Genomic DNA, 20,820 nt, shown 5'->3' on the forward strand with positions numbered 1-20,820 from the left:
CTGCCTACTCTCTGAGTTTGGTGGTTTTCTTACAGACCTTTCATTACCCAACTAGGTAACGCCATCAATGTTGAAATGGCTGGCAAAGTGCAGACTTGGATTTCTTTAGCTTTTTGGGTGACGCGATGCCGCTCTTTAGGCCCCCTTGGTTTCCTTGTAAATTGTGCTGGTAACTCCAAGTTGTGTCTTTTGCTTTTCCCCCCGGGGTCTTTGGTCTTCTCCGACAATACGACAATTGTCTGAAAGAGCCCCGAAGTGAAAGCATTGCACGAAAAATTGTCTGCTGTGAATCTCAAAGCATCCGAATATCGCAATCAGCTCCAGTCCACAAAGCAGGAACTCAAGATGACGCAAAAGGTAGTGTGTGCGTGTGTGCGCGTGCACGCTTGTGTGTGTGTGTGTGTGTGTGTGTGTGTGTGTGTGTGTGTGCATGTGGGAGATGTAAGCAAGAGTGGCCAAGGAAGCAGGATAATTTTCATACCCCCATTAATATTGTTAATTTCCAATTTGCTTGGCCACAAGGAGATTAAATACATCTCGTCCACAACTTGCAACCACAATTGTGACCAGGACTTACGTTGCTAAGCAAGATGGTTGTGAAGCGAGTTGCACCCAATTTTATGTATTTGTTGATTTTTTTTGGGGGGGGGGCACAGTTGTTAAGCAAATCCATGCGGTTGTTAAACGAATCTTGAAATCGTAAAACGAATCAAGCTTTTCCCCCTATTGACTTTGCTTGCCAGAAGCTATCAGCGACGGTCACACATTGGGTACACGGGACTCTGCAAATGTCATAAGTGCAGGTCAACCATAATTGAGGCCAGAATTAAGATTGTCAGTCATTCCGGTTAAACAAGTGACGATGCCTGATTTTATGACATTTTGTGTGTGTGGGGGGGGGGGTGTCATTAAGCGAACATGGCACCTGTTCAGTGAACACATCAAATGGATTCTTTTTACCCAAAGGGTGATTTTTGTGTGTGTGCGGGAAATACAGATAGTCCTCGACTTACAACAGTTCATTTAATGACCATTCTAAGTTAAAACGGCAATGAAAAAAGTAACTTATAACCGTTTTGCACACTTGTGACCTCTGCAGCACGCCCCCCCCCCCCCGGTTATGTGATCTACATTGAGGTGCTTGCGACCACGATTAAGCCCAAAAACTATGTTGCTAAGTGAGAAATTTGTTAAGTGAGTTTTGCCGCATTTTATGACCTTCCTTGCCACAGTTCTTTAGTGAATTCCTAAATTAGTTAAATTAGTCACACAGTTGTTAAGTGAACCTGAGATACAGGCAGTCCTTGACTTAAGGACCATAATTGAGTCTGGAATTCTACTTGTAAAGTGTACTGGTTGTTAAACCGGTCACCCCACAAGCCTGCCCGATTTCACAACCTATTTTGTTTTTTTGCCATGGGCGTAAAGTAAACATGACGCTAATTGAACATTGTGGTCGTTATGTGAATCCATTGTCTGCAGTGGGAATTAAATCCTCAATTGACAACAACAAACTGAGCCGAACAATTTCGGCTAAGGGAGGCAGTTGTTAAGTGAATCACACTCCATTTTGCAATCTTTCTTACCAGAGTTGTTAAGCCAATCTCTGCAGTTGTTAAGTGACTAACACGGGTCCTTAAGTGAATCGGTGTTTCCCCACTGACTTTGCTTGTCAGAAGGTGGAAAAATAGGATCACATGACCTTGGGACACTGCAACAATCATAAGTACATGCAAGTTCTAAGCATCATATTTATAACAATTACACTATCCCGGGGGGCTCATATGATCCCCCTTTGCAATCTCTGATAAGCAAAATTAGCAACTATGACAAGGAAGGTCACAAATGGTAATCGCATGACCCCTGGACACTGCAACCGTCATAAGTACAAGCCAGTGGCCAAGCGTCTGAATCTATCACATGACCACAAGGGATACTGCAATGCTTGTGTGAAAAATGGTCACTTTTTTCCAGTGCTGTTGTAACTTCGAACAGTCACTAAAGGAATAGTTGCAAGCTGAGGACTACCTGTAAATAATTACACTTAACAAATACATTGATAAATAAAAACTATTTTTTTAAAAAAAATAATAAATTTTGTTCACCATGACTACGGGATGTTGCTGATACCAAAAATGTGATCAGGTGACCATGAGGGGAGGAGTGTGGGGGGGGGGCAACCATCAGAAAACTGGGTTGTAAATACCGTATTTTTTAGGGTATAAGACGCATCTTTGTTTTTGGATAGGAAAATTGGGGGAAAAATTCTGCCTACTAAGTATTCATCTTTATTCCCGTAGCAGCAGAAAAGCAAGCAAACACAATAGTATAATAAAACAACACTTTTTGCCACTTTTTATCTTTCCCCAGGCAGCCGGGGAAACTCTTAATAAACTTAACTAGATGTCTGGGCATTCAGCCAAAAGCACTTTACATCTACTAAAAATGTAACAAAGCTGAATCAACAAACCAGCCCAGCACTTGCCTGAAGGAAACCAGTGAGAAAACTCAGATAGCAGATAGGAAAAACCCGTGCCTAGCACAAGGGATTATCCCCAAAAGAATAGAAACTGGACAAAATAAATACCTCTTAAGGCAGCCTTCAAATCTTTCCTCCTTAGCTTCTCCCAGCTGGAATGAACTGGGGAATTTTTCCAACAGTATGCTGCAATAAAAATATTCGAAGTCTTTTTTCAGCCCTAATGAAAACCAGTTCACTTGTTAGCACCTCATTAAGGCTTTGGGGTGGGGGTGGGGAAGTGCATCTTACACTCCGAAAAATACGGTAGCCCTGGAGAGGTGCATTGTAATTTTGCATGACGTCCGTAAGTCAAGGACTTCCTGTATTCCTGCTTGGCTAACGGACTTTGATGCAAAGCGTTTTCAGCACTGATTTTTGTCCTGCTTTGTTTTTGCTTCCAGCTTCTCAGCCACGAAGTGGGCGAAGACGTCAGTGTACAAAACCTTTTGTCCAACCCGGGCAGCTGGCGAGGACGGGCTCAGCAGATCCTTGTCCTGCAAGGCAAAGTGAGTCCAAGCGTATTTCGCTTCACGGGTTCTGTGAACAGCTGGTTGGCTTAAACCAGGGTTCCTCAACCTCATCGGCTTCAAGCTGCCTCGACTTCCAACTCCCAGAATTTCTCAGGCAGCCTAGCTGGAACTGCAGCTGATTGACACGTGATGCTCAGCCATGGATGGGCTTTGTAGACTGCAGTAGCTGGCTTTGCTCGTAACACCACACAAAACCACAACATAAGAGGATGTGCGAACCACGCTGAAATTCTATCTATTAGATATTTTAACCCGCCTTTATTGATTTCTAATTAATTCAAGGCAGCAAGAACATATCTAATAGTCCTTCCTTCTCCTATTTTTCCCACAACAAAGAAACAACAACCCTGTGAGGTTGGATTAGGAGAGAGGGACTGTCACCCAGTGGCTTTCATGCCTAAGGTAGGACTAGAACTCACCGTCTCCTAGTGATTGGCCCAAAGTCACCCAGCCAGCTTTCATACCTAATGCAGGACTATAACTCTCTCTCTCTCCTGGCAATTGGCCTAAAGATACCCAGCCGACATTCATGCCTAGACAGGACTAGAACTCCCTGCCGCCTGGTGATTGTCTTTAAGACACCCAACCAACTTTCATGCCTAAAGTGGGACTAGCACTCCCTGTCGCCTGGCGATTGGCCGAAAATTACCTAGTCGGCTTTCATGCTAAGTTGGGACTAGAACTCAAGGCCTTCTGGTGATTGGCCTGTCACCAGCCAGCTTTCGTGCCTAAGGCAGGACTAGAACTCCCCGCCTCCTGGCGATTGCCAGGAAGGAATTTTTGCAAACCTTAGTAACTAGGATTGATGGATATCCCAATGCAGGTTTCCGTATCCTTTCACTTCCTCCTCCTGAAAAGGAATTTGTAGCCTGTCAATCAGTTTTAGGCCTTCTGTATCCCATTTACGTAGGTACGGGAATTAGAAACCCAGCTGAATTGTCACAAAAGCAAATTATCCGAGAATGATGCCAACGAAGACCCGCTAAGCTTCAGCGACTCCAGGAAGTCCTCAGCCCAAGTCAAGAACCAGCTGCGGATTCGAACCTTGGAAAGGGAGAAGAAAGAAGCTTTGGATGTAAGGAATTCTTTCTGCATGAACCTAGCAAAGCTAATAATTCCAAAGCACCTAACAAGTTCCCTGAGCTGTTGGTAGGTGCTCACCCATCCCTAGTGGGTAGAGAGAGTGGGTTCAGGTTTCCTAACCTTAACCCTAAATTTAGCCATAACTTTAACCCTAACTGTAGCCCTTATACCTTAAGCTTTAACACGAACACTAACCATAATTCTAATCTAGGCCTAACCCCAATATCAACCATAACCCTTAACCCTAAGCTTTAACCCTAACCCCAACCTTTAAACTAACCATAGCTTTAATCTTTAATCTTAGCCTTAACCTTAACTCTAACATTTAACTCTAACCCCAACCTAGTCTAATCCTAACTCTAACATACTCCTAACCTTTTGACTCTTACCCCACCCCAACACTAACCATGATTTAAACTGAGCCCTAACCCTAATCCTTAACCTTAACCCTAACTTTAACCTCAACCTAGCTGTAACCCTAACCCCAAAACTAACACTAAACTTTAATGCTAACCCTAACCATATCCATAACCCTAATCCAACCCCAACCCTAACATTTACCCCTAATCTTTAACCCTAAACCTAATTCTAACATAACCCTAGCCCAGAGGTGGGTTCTACTGGTTCAGACCAGTTCAGCCGAGTAGGTAGTAACTCTGCCTGTCATGCCCTCGAACCGGTTCTATTGTCGGTGCCACCATGTTTATTTTTGGTTGCTGCGTAATGCAAAAAGTTTTGCGTGCCAAACCAGCAGTAATGCCGCTAGCCACCCACCTCTGCCTTAACCTATGTGAAGGTGATTATTTCCTGGGGTTTACATTCCCGCGATGCAACCTTGAGACTCCTCTCTTCAACCATCTTTTGCGATGAAAACTGTTAGCAACTGATGGAAACTAGACAGGCAAAGGACTTGTGAGGATAAACTCCTTAGAATCTCTTCCTCCCAGGTGAATTCCCCCCCCCCCACTGAGTAGGATGGATGTTCTACCAAGGGTGGTTTTGTCCAAAGTGCAGAGTTGAGAATCAGAGAGAATATTAAGAAAGTAGAATCAATCTTTCATCTAAGTTTGGATGGCGCTGCAGGCCATCACAAAAAAATAATTTTGATGTCCTTTGATCCGCAGTTTTAAAGTCCACTCTCCTCCTCCTCCTCCTCCTCCTCCTCCTCCTCCTCCTCCTCCTCCTCCTTCTTTTTAAATATATTTTTATTGTTTACATTTAAATATATTGAATAATTGTCCTGGCATTCCACGTGCCATGAAACAAAGGCAAAAACAAATAACATGTATCCTATTTTAAACAGTGCTAATACTGTACATTTATTTTTGACCGTCATGTGGTCAAAAGACCTCAGTTGGCGCAGTGGTTAGAGTGCAGCACTGCAGGCCACTTCAGCAGGCTGCTAGCTGCAGTTCAGCGGTTCATTTCTCACCGGCTCGAGGTTGACTCAGCCTTCCATCCTTCCGAGATGGGTAAAATGAGGACCCAGATTGTTGGGGGTTAATATGCTGACTCTGTAAACCGCTTAGAGAGGGTTGTAAAGCTCTGTGAAGCAGTTTATAAGTCTAAGGACCATTGCTATTGCTATCATATTCTAGAATGTCAACTTATCTACCATTCTAATACCTACATTCTAATACATACATAATGTCTCTTTCCATGTCCACCTTGCCTGATTCTTTCACATTCCAAATTCTACCTCGTGTTTGTAACCATTGATAGAATCTATCCCATGTAGAATCATATTCTGTATTCTTTATCTTTTATTCTTAGCGTTAGCCTGTCCATTTCCGCACAGACTAATATCTTCCTTATTGCCTCCTTCACTCTTCCATTGCTGCACATACACAATTCTTATTGCTGTCAAGATGTGTAATATTAGGTACATTGTCCCTTTATCATAGCCATCTGATACAATGTGTCAGGGTTTCAAATAGCATCCAAAATTAAATCAGAGTCCAAGGCAAAGTATTGTTCAACGTTCCAATTTATTAAGAGAGCCATGTTGGCGCAATTGGGAAAACCCAAATCTGAAAGCGTTCTGGTTTTTCCACCTAGTTGAAAGTTCAAGATCTTGCCCCCATACCCACATACCCCATGGTCCAATCCCCCACTACAATGCTGGCAGTTCCACCCATCCAGTTCTGGTCAGGTGCAGAGGTGCAAAGACAAAGGATGACCTTGTCTTTCTAGAAAGAATGTGTTGTGGCCCAGCAGGAGCCGTTGGAGCTGCCACCAGACTCCGACAGCGAGAGGCCCTATGAGTCAGCTCTGGAGGCTGTGGAGGACCCTGGACAGGGTTCCGACTCCGATCAGGGCGCAGAGAGGCTGGTTGGCCACCAGGAGGCGCCTGAGCCTTGGAGACAAGGGAGTGTGATCTGACATCATGCATTGGAGCAGTGGGGAGGAGACAAGGGAGTTAGTCCTGGATGCCCGGCAACGGAGGGCTAATAGGCGTAAAGAACAGTTACACAGTTACAGGAGATAATTGAAAGCTGGTGGTAATTAGGCTCCTCTCAAGACTATAAAAGGAATGGCTTTCTACACGCTCATTGCAGGAGTCAATGTATTTACTAGAGCTGGAGAAGCTATCGTGGCTAGCTTGGCAGGCTGGATTGCTGCCAAGGTTTAGTCTTGTGTGTTAATAAATCCTTGAAGTATCTTTGTTTCAGTGTGCTTTGGTATAGGACGAGATGGGTCAGAACAGAATGTTATGGCTACATATCATCTCACTCCGTACAATCCCCCCCTTCCATTTTCCCACAACAGAAAATGCATAGTAGAAAGTGTAGCAGGTCAAAGATCCAAAAGAAAAATGGTTGCAGGCCTGACATAATGCCTAATAAAAATAATTCTAGCTTAAACCCTATATGTTGCCTAATCGTTTTCTTCCCAACCCCATATGAATTTGTATCCAAAATTGCCTTGCCTTCATGCAGGTCCACCACATGTGGTGGTAGGTGCCAGGTATTCGTTTACATTCCCAACAGCTCTTCTCTCTCTTGATGGCAGAAGCTCATGAACCAGTACCAAGTCCTTCAGAAGGACCACGAAGACGTGAAGAAGAAGCTGGAGGGGTCGAAAGCCAGGAACAAGGTCTTGGCCAACGAGGTGAAGACCCTGAAGGAGCAAATTTCCACTCTGATGGAGAAGGGGAAGCACGACAACGAGCTCGTGGACGCTCTCATGGTACGTGTCAGATCTTCTGGTCATCGTCCAGTCATCTGTCGAAGTTTCCCTGGCAACCCCCTCTTCTTCCAGCAGGCATTCCTTAGAAGTCATAAATCTTGAAGCCTCCTCACGGAACTCCTTTTGTCGGGGGGCCCCAATTCCCTAATCTCTGCAGCTTCTATTAATTCCTTAAGAGGCACCTCTTGAGCCTCGGCCAAATTAATTGAGCCGTCAAAATTAGCTTTCTCGGCAGCAAGTTTTTCTTCTTCCATCATCACTGAATTTTCGTACTGCCCAGGGTTGGGTCAGAACCGGGATTCAGTACCCCCTGACATCTCCCCAGCTTGGGATGCTGATAACTTATCTTAGTGGAGAGTTGGAATTATGTTAGCGTTCCAAATGCCATAAATCAGAGTCGAAGGCAAAACTATGCTTAAAGTTCCAATTTAATAAGACAGGCATGTTGGCATCATTCTGTGGGATTCCAACTCTGGAAGTTACATCAGAATCCCACCCAGTTAAAAGTTCATGATCTTGTTCCCACACCCACACAGTCCATCACAGGGTCCAATCTTCTTCCACGCTGGTGTCTACGCCTAACTTCTTCCGGTTAGGTGTGAAAGTGTGGAGACAAAGGATGACCTTGGCTTCTAGCAAAGAATGAAAAACAATACATTCCACAATCCTACTCCTTCTAATCCCCACTCCCATTGACTACACTTAAAGAAACAGCATAATGAAATAAGAGAAAGTGTGGCAGGCCAAAATTCTAAAAGGAATATAAATGCAGGCCTTGACGATCTGGTCGAGAGGCTCAGACCTGGCTGGTACAGGCAGTCCTGGACTTTACAACCGCAAATTGAGCCCCAAATCTAAATGAGAAGCTTGTTAAGTGAGCTTTTCTCATTTTACAACCTTTTTTGCCACAGTTGTTAAATGAATCACTGCAGTTGTTAGGTTAGTAGCCCGGTTGTTAAGTGAATCTGGCTTCCCCATTGATTTTGTTTGTCAGAAGGTTAAAAATTGTGGAGAATGGGATGGCTTCCTCTAGAGCAGGGGTTTCCAACCTTGGCAACTTTAAACCTGGCAGACTTCCAACTCCCAGAATTCCCTAGTCAGCTGGAATTCTGGAAGTTCTCCAGGCTTAAAATTGCCAAGATTGGAGACCCCCGTTCTAGACAGCTGTTTGTCAACTTTAGCAATTTGGGATTTGTGGATTTCCAATACTCCGAATTCCCCACCGGCAGCCATGGACACCAACTCCCAGAATTCCCCAGCCAGTAGGCGTGGACTTCAACTCCCAGAATTCCCTAGCCAGTAGGTGTGGACTTCAACTCCCAGAATTCCCCAGCCAGTAGGCGTGGACTTCAACTCCCATAATTCCCCAGCCAGTAGGCGTGGACTTCAACTCCCAGAATTCCACAGCTGGTAGCTATGGACTCCAACTCGCAGAATTCCCCAGTTGGCAGCCATGGAATCCAACTCGCAGAATTCCCCAGCTAGTAGGTGTGGCTTCAACTCGCAGAATTCCCCAGCTTGCCGTCAGAATTTGGGAGCTTCATCACTGGAAGCTTTCAATAAGAGGCTGGAATGCCATCTGTCAGAAACAATGTAGGATCTCCTGTTTGGGCGGTAGGGTTGACTAGATGACCTACAAGTCCCTCCCAGCTCTGTTATTCTGTCTGTCTGACTTCACCTCCCAGAATTCCTCAGCCGCCATGCACATACTTCAAATCTCAGAGTCATTGAATAAATAAATAAAATTAATAAATAAAATTCCCAGAACTCCTTGGCTGGTATGTGTGAACTTCAACTCCCAGAAAATTCCAACCAGCATACTGGCTGTGCAACTCTGGACTTAAAAGTCCACGCATGCTGGATGTGAAACTGGGAGTTGAAGCCCATTCATGTTGGGTGAGGAATTCTGGGAGTTGAAGTCCATTCATGTTGGGTGAGGAATTCTGGGAGTTGAAGTCCATTCATGTTGGGGGAGGAATTCTGGGAGTTGAAGTCCATTCATGTTGGGGGAGGAATTCTGGGAGTTGAAGTCCATTCAGGTTGGGTGAGGAATTCTGGGAGTTGAAGCCCATTCATGTTGGTGGAGGAATTCTGGGAGTTGAAGCCCATTCATGTTGGGTGAGGAATTCTGGGAGTTGAAGTCCATTCATGTTGGGGGAGGAATTCTGGGAGTTGAAGTCCATTCATGTTGGGTGAGGAATTCTGGGAGTTGAAGTCCATTCATGTTGGGGGAGGAATTCTGGGAGTTGAAGCCCATTCATGTTGGGTGAGGAATTCTGGGAGTTGAAGCCCATTCAGGTTGGGGGAGGAATTCCGGGAGTTGAAGCCCATTCATGTTGGGTGAGGAATTCCGGGAGTTGAAGCTCATTCATGTTGATGGAGGAATTCTGGGAATTGAAGCCCATTCATGTTGGTGGAGGAATTCTGGGAGTTGAAGCCCATTCATGTTGGTGGAGGAATTCTGGGAGTTGAAGTCCATTCATGTTGGTGGAGGAATTCTGAATTCGGAGCTTGGGAGTCCATTTTCACTGGCAGAGCACTCGGGCCGCCACAGCTGCCCCCAACATGAGTGACGTCGAGCTGGCCACCCCCACACCGCCCCCTCGAGGTCAAACACAATCTTGATGCGGCCCTCAACAAAATCAAGTTCGACACCCCTGTTCTAATCCAAGCTCCTACTCATGGCAGGAGACTTTCTATCATCCTGGTCAAATGTTGTCCAACTTTTCATGAGATGCGGAAAGAAAAATAAGGCTCTCTCTGTCCCTCCCTTTCTCATCAGTGCCAGCAGAAAGAAATGCAAGGCATTTTAAAAAATCTGAGTCAGCAAGAAGACAGGAACCTGGAAGGCGAGAGGGCCCTGGCGAAGAAGCTGAACGTCGAGATCCAGAAGCAGAACTGCCTCATCGAGCAGCTCAAGCAGATGGTGGCCGAGCGAGAAGCTCAGGTGAAAGAGCTGGAAGAAGAAGTGAGGCAGCTGAGGTTGCAGGTAAGGCGTCCCAGAGGCGAGAAGCGAGGGTAGAGGCATGGAGAATGGCCTGGAAGGACAACAATCAGATAAGAGGGCTTTAAGCCCTGTGCAAGAAAACAGCTTGAGAAAAGGTCTCCTTGAATTCATCAAACGCTAATCAGGGGAAGACTCACTTTGAGAGCCAGTTTGGTGTGGTGGTTAAGAGGCTGGTCTAGAAACCAGGAGATGCTGAGTTCTAGTCCTGCCTTATGCATGACAGTCGGCTGGGTGACTTTGGACCAATCACCAAGGAACAATGAATTCTAGTCCCATTTAGGCATGCAAGCCAGCTTGGGCCAATCACCAGGAGACAGGGAGTTCTAGTCTTGCCTTAGAAATGAAAGCCAGCTGGGTGACTTTGGGCCAATCACCAGGGGGCAGTGAGTTCTAGTCCTGCCTTAGGCATGAAAGACGGCTCGGTGTTTCAGATCCAATTACCAAGAGATCGTGAATTCTAGCTCCACCTTAGAATTCTGGCTGGGTGACTTTGGGCCAATCACTCTCTCTCAGCCTAGCCCACCTCACAAGGTTGTTGTTGTGGAGAAAATAGGAGGAGGGAAGAATATCATGTATATTTTAGTTATTTGTTAAATAATAAAGTTGGGATGATAACGTCTAATAAATCAATAAATAAAACGAAAACAGGGCATTCAAAATCTGTTACCTGATTTTTTCGTAGCAGCAAAACCTACCCCTCCAAGAGGAAAGTGGATTAGATTCACGCTCTATCGTGTCTGCAGAGTCTTTAGAAGAGGAAAATCAGAATTTAGCATCCCAGAAGGAAGGCTACAGCAGAAACGAAAGCTCCGCACGGTAGGGAAGGCTGCATTCTAAATCCCCAATTAAACTGAATTATTTTAAAAAGAGTCTCCTTTAATTCTGATCCTCAATCATTATCTTGAGCCAGATTGGAAACCTTTGAATAGAGAAAAAAAAAATTCTCGAAAGGATTGCTAAGCAAGATGGTTGCTGAATGAGTTTTGCCCCATTTTACGACCCTCCTTGCCACCTTCGTTAAGTGAATCGCTGCAATTGTTAAGTTAGCAACACGGCTCTTAGGCAAATCTGGCTTCCTCACTGACTTTGCTGGCCAGAAAGTCACAAGAGGGGATTGCGCGACCCCAGGACCGTCATAAATATGAGTCTGTTGCCAAGCATCCAAATTTTGATCACGTGACCACGGTGATGCAGCAACGGTTGTAAGTCTGAAAAACAGTCATAACTCCCTTTTTTTTCCAGTGACGTTGTAACTTCGAACGGTCACTAAATGAACTGCATCAAGTCAATAACTATCTATGTCTATAATCATCTCAAACACCTCAAAGTGTTTGCTTAACGACTGCAGCATTCGCTTATCAACTGCCGTGTTTGCTTTGTTACCCTGTGCTCATTTAACAACCGCAGCCAAAAAGGTAGCAAAACAGGACGCAGTCACATAACAATGCTCTTAACTTATGGCTGTAAATTGCAGGCTGAATTATGGTCATAAGTCGTGGAGAATCTATATGTATAGTTTACCGCATTGTTTCTCATCCTTAATAGCTTTAAGATGCGTGGATTTCAACTCCCAGAATTCCTCAGGCAGGAAATCCGGGAAAGAGTCTAACCCCCTGCCCTGGCAGGAAACCCTAATCCATTCCAGACAAGCGGCTGTCCAATCTCTTTTTAAAAACCTCCAGTGGTGGAGCACCTACAACCTCTGAAGGCAAACTGTTCTGCTGGTTAAGGATATTTATCCTTAGTTCTAGGTTGCTTCTGTCCCTGATTCATTTGGGATTAGAGAATATCAGAATAACAAGAGCTGGAAAGGACCTTGGAGGTCTTCTAGTCCAACCCACTGCTCAAGCAGGAAGCCCTACAGCAGTGATGACTAGCCTTTTCCCCACTGTGTGTCAAAAGCCGGGGGAGCGCAGGGGTCATGCATGCATGAGCCCACACTTATAATTCTATGCACCCGCCCCCCATGCATGCATGTGCAAGCCCCCTCCCCCGCGCTCCCCCTGCTTTTGGCATGTGATGACACGGTGGAGCCATTTTTCACCCTTCCCAGGCTCCAGACCCTTTCTAGGAGCCTGGGGAGGGCGAAAAATGCCTTTCCCACCCCCAGAGGCCCTCTAGTCTAGTGGCTGAAAACAGCCCGTTTGCCGACTTCCGGTCGGACCAGAAGGCCTGTTTTTCGCTCTTCCCAGGCTCCAGAGCCTTTTCAGGAGCCTGGGGAGGATGAAAACGGCCTTCCGCATCCCTCAGAGCCAAAAAAACAGCCTGTTTCCCGACTTCTGGTGGGCCCAGAAAGCCTAAAAGTCATCTGGCTGGCACACACATGTGCCCCAGAGCTGAGCTTCAGCATCATGGCCCTATAGCATTCCAGATAAACGACTGTCCAGTTTATTCTTAAAAACCCCCAGTGATGGAGCCACCAAAACTTCCAGGGGCATTCTACTGGTTAATTGTTGTCACCGTCAAGAAATTTCTCCTTGGTTCGAAGCTGGATCTCTCCTGGATTAGTCTCCGTCCACTGCTGGCTCGGGTTGGGCTAGATGATCTCTAAGACCGCCCCTTTCCCCCCTTTCGTTCTTGGATGCTTCGGAAGGCTGCGTCCTTTGCAAACTAGGATTCTTCCGGGCGTGCTTCTGCTCCTACCCTCGCCAGCAGGAGCCCCGGCAGAGGTTGCAAGACGTTTAGATGCAGAAGTGAAAAATGTGACAGATGTTTTGTGTGTTCCAGGACAGTGTCGAACATGGGACACACCCTTGTGGACTCCGCAGCGACGTCATTTCCAGCAACTCCTGCGAGGTTGGTGCAAAATTTACTTCTTTGATGGCAATGCCCGGGATTTTTTCCCTCTTTTCCAGGGAAGCCTGTGTGTGGCCTTAACTTATTTATTTATCCAATAAACTTTTTGAAGGGGTTAGGGTGAAAGTCCAAAAGAGACCATCAGAAAACTAGGAAAGGAATAAAAAAAATGCCTCATTACTCGCAATTAACCCCCAGAGAAGCAGCAGGGCAAGGTTTAACATCAGATCCACAGCTTCCAATCAGCAAAGTCAATGGGTAAAATCTAGGTTCCCTTAACGACCCTGCGATTTTCATCGTAAGCCGAGGACTGCCTCTACGGATAAAACACTGGTTTGCCTTTTGATCTTCCTTGGGGTTCCCGAAAAGCTAAGCAATAGCAATAGCAATAGCAGTTAGACTTATATACCGCTTCATAGGGCTTTCAGCCCTCTCTAAGCGGTTTACAGAGTCAGCATATCGCTCCCAACAATCCGGGTCCTCATTTCACCCACCTCGGAAGGATGGAAGGCTGAGTCAACCTTTGAGCCGGTGAGATTTGAACAGCCGAACTGCAGAACTGCAGTCAGCTGAAGTAGCCTGCAGTGCTGCATTTAACCACTGCGCCACCTCGGCTAAGCAGGGTCAGACCTGGTTCTTTCTTGGAGGAGAAGGGAGATCTGGAAAGCCCAAGTAGTTCTCAATTTATGACCACAACTTAACCCAACATTTTTGTTGCTAAGCAAGACAGTTAAGTGATCTTTGCCCAATTTTGCAATTTTTCTTGCCATAACTGGTAAGTGAATCCCTGCAGTGAAGCGAATCCGGCTTCCCCGTTGACTTTGCTCCATCACTAGGTTGCAATATATAAGCAATAGCAGTAGACTTATATACCGCTTCATAGGCCTTTCAGGCCTCTCTAAGCGGTTTACAGAGAGTCAGCATATTGCCCCCAACAATCCGGGTCCTCATTTTACCCACCTCGGAAGGATGGAAGGCTGAGTCAACCCTGAGCCGGTGAGATTTGAACCGCTGACCTGCTGATCTAGCAGTAGCCTGCAGTGCTGCATTTAACCACTGCGCCACCTTGGCTCTGCAAAAGGGGATCATGTGACCCCAGGACACTGCAACCGTCATAAATACGAGTCAGTTGCCAAGCGTCTGAATTTTGATCACAGGATCCTTGATATACTGCAATGGACATTAAAATTTTTTTTAATGGTTCTAGGTCCCTTTTTTCAGTGCCGTTGAAACTTCAAATGGCCACTAAACGAATGGTTGTAAGTCGAGGACTACCTGTGGATGTCCTTCCTCTTAATACATATAGTCCTCAATTTACAACAGTCCATTTAGCGATGGTTCAAAGTTACAACGGCACTGAAAGCAGTGACTTATGACCGTTTTTTCACATTTATATTTGATTTAGATTCTGATACTTGGCAACTGACTCACATTTATGACGGTTGCAATGTCCCGGGGTCACATGATCCCCTTTTGCGACCTTCCGACCAGAAAAGTCAACGGAGGAGGCCAGATTCGCTTAACAACCGTGTTACTAGCTTAACAACTGCAGTGATTCAGTTAACAAATGTGCCAAGAAAAGTCGTAAAATGCGACAAAACTCACTTAACAAATTTCTTACTTAGCAACATAAATGTTGAGCTCCACTGCGATCGTAAGTTGAGGACTAACTGTATCATCTGGAAAACTGACATCAGAAGGTGGCCTGGGGCATCCCATAAATATCTGGCTGGACTTTGCTGCATGGATCACCAATGCCATAAAATGGGCTTTCGGCCTTAATTATTTCGGCCAAAATCCGTTTTATTTCCGGACAGCCAAACCGAGCCAATCTTCTCTCCCTTTTAGGGCATCAGAGCAGGACGAGGTTGGTTTCAGGACCCTTCAGTCGCAGATCACCAAATACAAAACTCTGTGTCAAGCATCAGAAGTGGAGCGTGACCGTTTGATAGAGCTGGTCAGCATCCTACAGAAAAGGTAGGATGGTTGCCAGTGTTGTGGCCCACCAGATTCAGACAGTGAGGAGGTTGGGGAGGAAGATGGGCCAGTCCTGGAGTCTGGGGAAGGCTCTGATGAGGGCTCTATGTCGGAAGCAGAGAGGGGGCCAAGGCCGTCTGACAGTTATCAGCTGCCTTCGGAGTCAGACACCAGTGAGGCAGAAGAACAGCTGGAGCCTGTTCCCAGTATGCGCATGTGCAGAGTGGCCAGGCGAAGGGAACAGCTAAGGAACAGGGGCCGACTTGGGATTAAGGCCACAGGTGGACGATGGATGGCCCCTCCCAGAGGAAATCAAAGAGGAGCGAAAGGGGAGTAGAGTTTGCAGGAGATGATTAGTTCACTTTAATTGGTTTGTGACACTCTGAGACTCCTTGCCAAGTTCTGCAGAGATCGGCCTGGCAGCTCTCCAAGCCAGATAAGGTCGGTGACTGTAAATCCTCCCTTGAAAGCCTTTGCTGGATGTGAATGAGCAGAATTCGCAGTCAATTAATAAAAGGGGTTTTTATTGGGACAAGGAGTTTGTTTCATGCTCTCGGGAAGCCTCGGCCAGAACAGCCAGGCGCAAAATTGCCTGGATTTCTTTTCTTCTTTTTTTTTTGGAAACTCAGAGTCCCTTTGTCCCAAGCCACTCAGATGTTGAGATTCTGGAAAGAGTGCAGAGAAGAGCAACAAAAACGATTAGGGGACGGGAGGATAAAACATACAATGAACTGTTGCTGGAATTGGGTATGTCTAGTTGGATGAAAAGGTCCAGGGGTGACATGATAGCATAGCTGAGGGGCTTCCACAAAGAAGAGGGCGGGGGCAACCTATTCTCCAAAGCACCTGAGGCAGGAGAAGAAGAAGGAGAATAGAAACCTATCAGAAAGAGATCACCAATAATCACAAAATAGGAGCCAGCCGTGTGATGCAGCAGCCAAAAAAGCCAACACAATCCTAGGCTGCATTAACAGAGGGATAGAATCAAGATCATGTGGAGTGTTGAAGCCACCTTATAATGCTTTGGGTAAGACCACATTTGAAATATTGCACCCAGTTTTGGTTGCCATGGTATAAAAAAATATCCCAGTGTCAACCCAACCCTACCTCTTGGATTTCTTAGTGGTCTCCCATTCACCTACACCCAGAGCCAGATTCTGCATCTTCGGGGAAACATTGGCAATTCAGGATTTAGGATTTTAGGATTTTATTGTCATTTATAGGCCACCCTTTTCCCTGAGGGGACTCAGGGCAGCTTACAATTCGTGGGAAGGGAGTGCAAGACAGAACATGAAATAATATGTGAATAAAAATAAAACAATAAAACACAACATTCATTCAGCATTCGGGTGGGGCGGATGAAATCTTATCCCCAGGCCTGCCGGGATAGCCAGATCTTAAGGGCTGTGCGGAAGGTCTGGATGGTGGTGAGGGTGCGAATCTCTACGGGGAGATCGTTCCATAGGGTCGGAGCTACTACTGAGAAGGCTCTCCTCCGCGTAGTCGCCAGTCGGCACTGACTGGCGGATGGAACTCGGAGGAGGCCCACTCTGTGCGATCTGATGGGACGGAGGGAGGTAATCGGCAGAAGGTGGTCTCTCAAGTACTCAAGTACTCAATACAACTGTTGAGTTGTGACCATTCATGGGGCTACTGGGATGTTCGCCTTTCTGACAATGCGCACGTATGGTGTTTGTGTCTCCAGGGTGGACGACAGCATCACGAAAGTTTGGGAAACGGAGAAGAAATTTCAGGAACAACAATACAAGTACGTCGCTCTTGAGCAGCAGTTCGCAAAGTTGAAGATGGAATCCGGGAAGGCGGTGGCGGCCCCCAAGGCTCACCCCAAAACCAAAGCAGGTAAAGTTGTTGAAAGCATGTTGAAAAGTGACACTTCATAGCAGCCCTGCGCAAACTTGACTGGTGAAACTTCCACGCAGCCAGGCAGAATTTCTGCCCCCCAATGGCTGACAAGGGGAGGCTGTGGGAGAGAGTCCCAAAATAAGGCAAGAGGGTGGTCACAACTACACAAAAACCCACCCTTTTGAATGAAAATGTAGTGCTTGACTTATGACCTACCACTTAACAACTGTTCAAAGTTGTTGTTGTGGCATGGCGGCGGCCAGCACAGCTGGCAGTGGAGTCAGAGAGTGAGGAGGTTGGGGAAAAACATGGGCCAGTCCTGGGGGCCGAGGGAAACTCAAACGAGGGCTCTGCCTCTGTCAGAGGCAGAGAGGGAGCTAGACAGCAGTGAGGCAGAGGAACAGCTGGAGCCTGTTCCCAGTGTGCGCATGCGCAGAGCTGCCAGGAGACAGAACAACTCAGAAAGCAGGGTCGACTTGGGAGTAAAGCCACACCTTGGAGGTGATTTGGCCCTTCCCGTAGGAAACAAAAGAAGAGCGAATGGGGAGGGGGCTTTTGCAGGAAACAATTCGTTCCTTCGGTCGTTTCAAGAGTGGAAAGTTCTGTTTGTGACTATAAGAGACTCCCTGCCAAGTGTTGCTTTGCCTTTGGAAACTAGTTATCGCAAAGCAGCTCGCCAAGCAAGATAAGGTTCGTGTTGATAAATATTCCTCTGAAAGACTGTTTGCCAAGCCTTGCTGACTGTGAATGAAAGGAATCCATAGTCGTGTAAATAAAAGGGGTTTTGCCAGGACCAAGACTCTGCTTCTTGCTTTTTAAGGAAGCCTGGGTCAGAACAGTTATGATGAACTTCTCCAGAAGAACTTGTGAATCAGTTTCAAAGTTCCCGTGCTCCCTCCCCTCCCACCACCACCTTTCATTGACCACCATTTGCAATGTCCTGTGACTGCGATTCTGGGCCATTTTCTTTTCCAAAATTGGTTTTGGTTTCCAAGCAAAAACCTCCATTGGGTGTAATGGGTTCACTTAATGACCATTGCAAAAACTGCCTTCCCCGGGCTCCAGAATCCCTTCCAGAAGTTCCAAGAGGGGGCCCCCCAAGGGTGGGATTTGGAGGTTCTCTGAACCGGCCATAACATTAGCTACAGATTCTCCCGAACGTGGGAAAACCCGTAGCAGCCCACTCCTGGCTACGTATACACCGGTATTTTTCAATCTTGGCGACTTTAGGGTGCGTGGATTTCAACGCCCATAATTCCCCAACCAGCCATGCCATCTCTTCCTGCTTCTCAACTGAAAATACAAATTTTGATATTTTTCAGGAAACTTTAGAATTTGGTGGGTGGGTGGCCAGCCTTCAGAATCCCTGTTTAACGACACGTCTTCTCTCAACAGCTCCGCCACTCAGCAGCGCCAAAATGAGCTGGAACGCCGGGGATAAGAAAGATCTGCCATCCGTCCAATTTTCCGAAGTGCCTTTGGAGTCTCAGTTAGAGGAACTCTCCACACAGTGAGATGTTTAACATATTTTTTTACCATTTTATTTTTAAAACCTCAACGCTCTCAGTTAGTTTTAAGAAGGAATACAGGAAAGTGAAGGAACAATTTCTGCTAATACAGGTAGTCCTCAACTTACTACCACAATTGAGCCCAAAATTTCTGTTGCTATGCAAGACAATGAATTTTGTCCCATTTTACAATCTTTCTTGCCATGGTTGTTAAGTGAATCACTACAGTTGTTCAGTTAGTGACACAGCTGTTAAGTGAATCTGGCTTCTCTGTTGAGTTTGCTTGGCAGATGACCTCGGGACGCCGCAACTGTCATAAATATGAGTCAGTTCCCAAGCATCCAAGTTCTGATCACATGACTATAAAGATGTTGCAATGGTCATAAGTGTGAAAATTTGTATTGTCACTTTTTCAGTGCCATTGTAATTTTGAATGGTCACTAAACGAATGGCTGTAACTCGAGGACTGCCTGCACATGTGATCCTCACCTTATGACTGTGATTATAAGTCTTAATTATAATTATGAGCCCAGAATTATAATCATATGTCCTGACGGTCATTAAGCAAGATAAGACGTGACTGCTCATGATTTTACAACCTTCTTTGTGGCAGGAATTGCACAGCCAGTGTTCAAATGGAGTTAGAGACGCTGACACAAACTGGTAGTTTTATATAAATAAATATATTTTATAACTGTATAGGCCTAGATTTTCAGGCAAAGAGGAGCGTACTCAGGTAAATCAATACAGGATACAGGAACATCCTGAGGTAAATCAACACATGAGCATCATGACCAGGGGAGGGATTCAGCCAGTTTGGACTGGTTCGGGTGAACCAGTAGCTCCGATGATCAGGTAGGCCCACCTGCCTGCCCTTTACTTATCTATATCCTCTCAGCTGATTCATGCGTCTCAGCTGTGTTACTGCCCAGAAGTAAAGTGGAAGGTTTGTTAAAACTGCGCATGCACAATCTCCGAAGCGGTTGTTAAACTAGTAGGATCCCACCACTGATCATGAGGTAAATCAACACAGCAGGGACATCCTGAGGTAAATTACAGCCTACATAGAGCACACAGATGAAAAAAGGCGGGAAACAAGGACACTCCTACTTTTCACTCACAGCAACCAATCACACCTCAGGTTTCCTCATGCCGTGGCCAGCTCTCTTCAGCTAATCAACCACAACTCTGTGTTCAGGCTCACTGCTCAACCCTTCACTGCTCTAGCTATTAAATAATCTTTAACCCATAACTTCGAACAGTCTCTAAGTGACTGGTCATAAGTCGAGGACCACCTGCATTTTTGGTCAGCTATCAAAGTCCATTTATTTCTTCTAGTTATTTGTTTATAACTTTTATTGGCTGCCCATCTTAACCTCGAGGTAACTCTGGGCAGCTTAAAATCATAAAAATGCGCCGACCGTTTCTTTCTGCGCAGGCTGGCGATCCAGATGGACGAGATCGAAGGCCTGAAGAGCGCTTTGCAAGAATCCATCCGGACCAAAGAGGAAGACTTCCGGGTGTACCAGGACACCGTGGGGCAGGTGAAGGAGATCTTCCTGCACGCTCTGAAGCAGCACACGCAGGAGAAGAACTGAGCCGATCCCAGTGGTGGGAGGGGGTTATTCCCGCTGTCCAGAAGTGGTCCCTCCGAGGTGACTCTCGTTTAAATACTTGCAGGAGGGCGCAGAAGATACAGTAGACGCTGGTCCTGTAGAAGATGCGGGTGGTGCCCAGCTAGAGGGACCCAGGGGCCAGCTCCTCTCGTCCATAATGATGTATTCATAGCCATATACACCGGATCGGTAATCTGGCACTCGTTCCGAACGAGTCCAGAATCCGTAAGTGGGAAGGATTTGCTTGAGTAGAAACCAACTTTGGATCAACTTTGACATCCCTTGCCAAACAAAAACCTGTTTAAAAACTTTTCCAGTGTAAATACAGACCCCGGCAAGACCCGGATTAAGGATAATGTCTTGTTTATTTTCTCGAAAGACACGATGCGCTTCTGCGTTGCTCACACACTTGTGAATTGCAGGGAAGGCGGTTTTTCCTGGATCGTGCATTTACATCTGTGTCTGTTTACTTCCCGCCCCTGCTTTCATCTCTGCCCAAACTTGCTTCTCCATCAGTTAATTCCCTTACGATCTTCGAGTTTGTTTCCTGATGTTTTCTCCTTGTTGAGTTGCTGAGGGAGGGCTCAGATTAAATTAGATAATATATTGATCCGAAAGGAATTCAGCTTGAGTTGAAGAAGATGTGGCACCCTGTAGCCATGAAAAGAAAAGTAGGCAAAAAAGATAGATAGATGAGACATACAGAGAGCGAGTTGGATGGATAAAGGCA

General features: G+C 46.0%; 1 protein-coding gene across 1 annotated transcript in view; it reads left to right on the forward strand.

Moving 5' to 3' along the window:
- CCDC13 (coiled-coil domain containing 13) overlaps positions 1 to 20,399 on the forward strand; it is a 29,883-nt gene extending 9,484 nt beyond the window's left edge. The window contains exons 7-17 of the mRNA XM_032237617.1: positions 247 to 357; positions 2,923 to 3,027; positions 3,962 to 4,126; positions 7,147 to 7,323; positions 10,106 to 10,312; positions 11,013 to 11,146; positions 13,058 to 13,126; positions 14,975 to 15,103; positions 16,809 to 16,963; positions 18,362 to 18,476; positions 19,913 to 20,399. Of these exons, the coding sequence (XP_032093508.1) occupies positions 247 to 357; positions 2,923 to 3,027; positions 3,962 to 4,126; positions 7,147 to 7,323; positions 10,106 to 10,312; positions 11,013 to 11,146; positions 13,058 to 13,126; positions 14,975 to 15,103; positions 16,809 to 16,963; positions 18,362 to 18,476; positions 19,913 to 20,072 (1,527 nt within the window). The 3' untranslated portion in view covers positions 20,073 to 20,399. The remainder of the gene's footprint in view (positions 1 to 246; positions 358 to 2,922; positions 3,028 to 3,961; positions 4,127 to 7,146; positions 7,324 to 10,105; positions 10,313 to 11,012; positions 11,147 to 13,057; positions 13,127 to 14,974; positions 15,104 to 16,808; positions 16,964 to 18,361; positions 18,477 to 19,912) is intronic.
- The last annotated feature ends 421 nt before the right edge of the window (positions 20,400 to 20,820 follow it).

Source organism: Thamnophis elegans, chromosome Z (genome assembly GCF_009769535.1).
Source record: "Thamnophis elegans isolate rThaEle1 chromosome Z, rThaEle1.pri, whole genome shotgun sequence".
In the NCBI taxonomy this organism is placed as follows: Eukaryota; Metazoa; Chordata; class Lepidosauria; order Squamata; family Colubridae; genus Thamnophis; species Thamnophis elegans.